This window comes from Ascaphus truei (genome assembly GCF_040206685.1).
Source record: "Ascaphus truei isolate aAscTru1 chromosome 2 unlocalized genomic scaffold, aAscTru1.hap1 SUPER_2_unloc_5, whole genome shotgun sequence".
NCBI classification, from domain to species: Eukaryota; Metazoa; Chordata; class Amphibia; order Anura; family Ascaphidae; genus Ascaphus; species Ascaphus truei.
In genome coordinates, this window is record NW_027453819.1 from 369,670 (window position 1) to 371,918 (window position 2,249).

General features: G+C 40.4%; 1 protein-coding gene across 1 annotated transcript in view; it reads right to left on the reverse strand.

Annotated features, from left to right (window-relative positions):
* Positions 1-1,822, reverse strand: part of CDK5 (cyclin dependent kinase 5) — a 71,736-nt gene extending 69,914 nt beyond the window's left edge. The window contains 2 exon segments of the mRNA XM_075580487.1: positions 1,131-1,134; positions 1,790-1,822. Of these exon segments, the coding sequence (XP_075436602.1) occupies positions 1,131-1,134; positions 1,790-1,822 (37 nt within the window).
* Positions 1,823-2,249: the final 427 nt, after the last annotated feature.

The window sequence follows — 2,249 nt, forward strand, 5'->3', positions numbered from 1 at the left end:
AGGATCACTTTATTCAAGAAGTATATTAAACAGGATCTCTTTATTCAAGAAGTATATTAAACAGGATCTCTTTATTCAAGAAGTATATTAAACAGGATCTCTTTATTCAAGAAGTATATTAAACAGGATCTCTTTATTCAAGAAGTATATTAAACAGGATCTATTTATTCAAGAAGTATATTAAACAGGATCACGTTATTCAAGAAGTATATTAAACAGGATCACTTTATTCAAGAAGTATATTAAACAGGATCACTTTATTCAAGAAGTATATTAAACAGGATCACTTTATTCAAGAAGTATATTAAACAGGATCACTTTATTCAAGAAGTATATTAAACAGGATCACTTTATTCAAGAAGTATATTAAACAGGATCTCTTTATTCAAGAAGTATATTAAACAGGATCTCTTTATTCAAGAAGTATATTAAACAGGATCTCTTTATTCAAGAAGTATATTAAACAGGATCTCTTTATTCAAGAAGTATATTAAACAGGATCACTTTATTCAAGAAGTATATTAAACAGGATCACTTTATTCAAGAAGTATATTAAACAGGATCACTTTATTCAAGAAGTATATTAAACAGGATCACTTTATTCAAGAAGTATATTAAACAGGATCTCTTTATTCAAGAAGTATATTAAACAGGATCTCTTTATTCAAGAAGTATATTAAACAGGATCTCTTTATTCAAGAAGTATATTAAACAGGATCTCTTTATTCAAGAAGTATATTAAACAGGATCTCTTTATTCAAGAAGTATATTAAACAGGATCACGTTATTCTCTGCACACGGCACAGCAGTCATTCAGCAGCATATAGGGCCTGCACCCTTAGGATGTCCCTGGACCTACACTCCCAGCCAGCGGGCACCACGAGCAGTCCTAGCTCTCCCCTTACTCTGGTAGAGTAAGGGGAACTGTCTCCCACCGCTCCCCTAACGGAGGGCATACAGTGTACAGAGCCCTGCACCACTGACCACGCGTAGACTATGCCTCTCTCAAGGTAGAGGCAGACTGATTACATTCAGGAAGTGCAACCCCTTAAGTACAGATCCAGCAGGAACCAGCCCCTTGCCCTTGATTGGACACCAAGCTTGATTACACTACCTTCTCTGTGACTCACTGAGCTGGAGAGGTGTGGGGAAAACCCATGATTACTCCTGGCACTGTAAGGACCAGGGATTACTGCCAGGAGGAAGGCAGACTGATAGCCCAAAACCAGCCAGGGGCCACACAGGAGCCAATAACATGTAGTGTACCCGCTAAATCACGGCAGCTACAGGGTGTTTTAAGATCGTTCACCCCTCAGCTGCCACATGCAAAGGAATTATTATTGTAATACACGGTATAAAGATGTCAGAAGGAAAAGCTATTTTGTACAATATTATTTATATGTGTTTTGATCTTTGGTGAGAACACTCTTGGTTTCTTATCGAAGTCGCAGGCGGGGATTTCCCAAAATCTAACAACTGCAAGAAGATGCATATATAAAAGATGAATGCTACACAGTTACAAGGCAGGTACGGTTGCACATAGCTACATGTCCACAGAGTTGATCCTTTTTTGAATGTAATCGTCTCTGATGCCCATCCTATATTTATAATATTAACAATAAATGTGTTTTTATAAACTCCGGTGTCCCACTACTTACTAAACAATATAGTTAAAGAAATAGCATACGGCCATCCTGTGTTTGTATATCACAGAGTTCCCGCGCTCTTCCCCGAGGCATTTCAATTAAATTCCGGGGGACCGCGGGAGGCCTCTGCAACCTCTACTTACCGAGGTGCAGCCGGCTTCGAGACGCGTGACCATGGCAACGCGGCGTCAAATGACGCTGCGGGGTCATGTGACGTCACAGGTGCCTTGGTAACGCCACGTCAAATGACGCTGCGGGTGACGTCATACGACCCCGCGGCATCATTTGACGCTACGCGAGGTAAAGGGGGGGTGCAGGAATGGAGTGAGCAAGGCGGGGGGAGGGGGGGGCGGCGCAGCAAAATAAATGTGCGCGCCCCTGGTCTATGACACCACCCAAAATGGGGTCTTCCTTAATGACACTCTTGTTTAAAGCATCTTTATCTTATAATGCATTGGGTTAAATTTCGTTATAAATAGAGGGTTCACATCTCTCTGATAGTTAATAGCCTTGCATTATTTCTTCTTAATTTCCTCTCTCTTCTTCAATAATATACTTCTATCTACTTTACTAGACGTTTCACAAGCCGTTTCTGCCAGGACG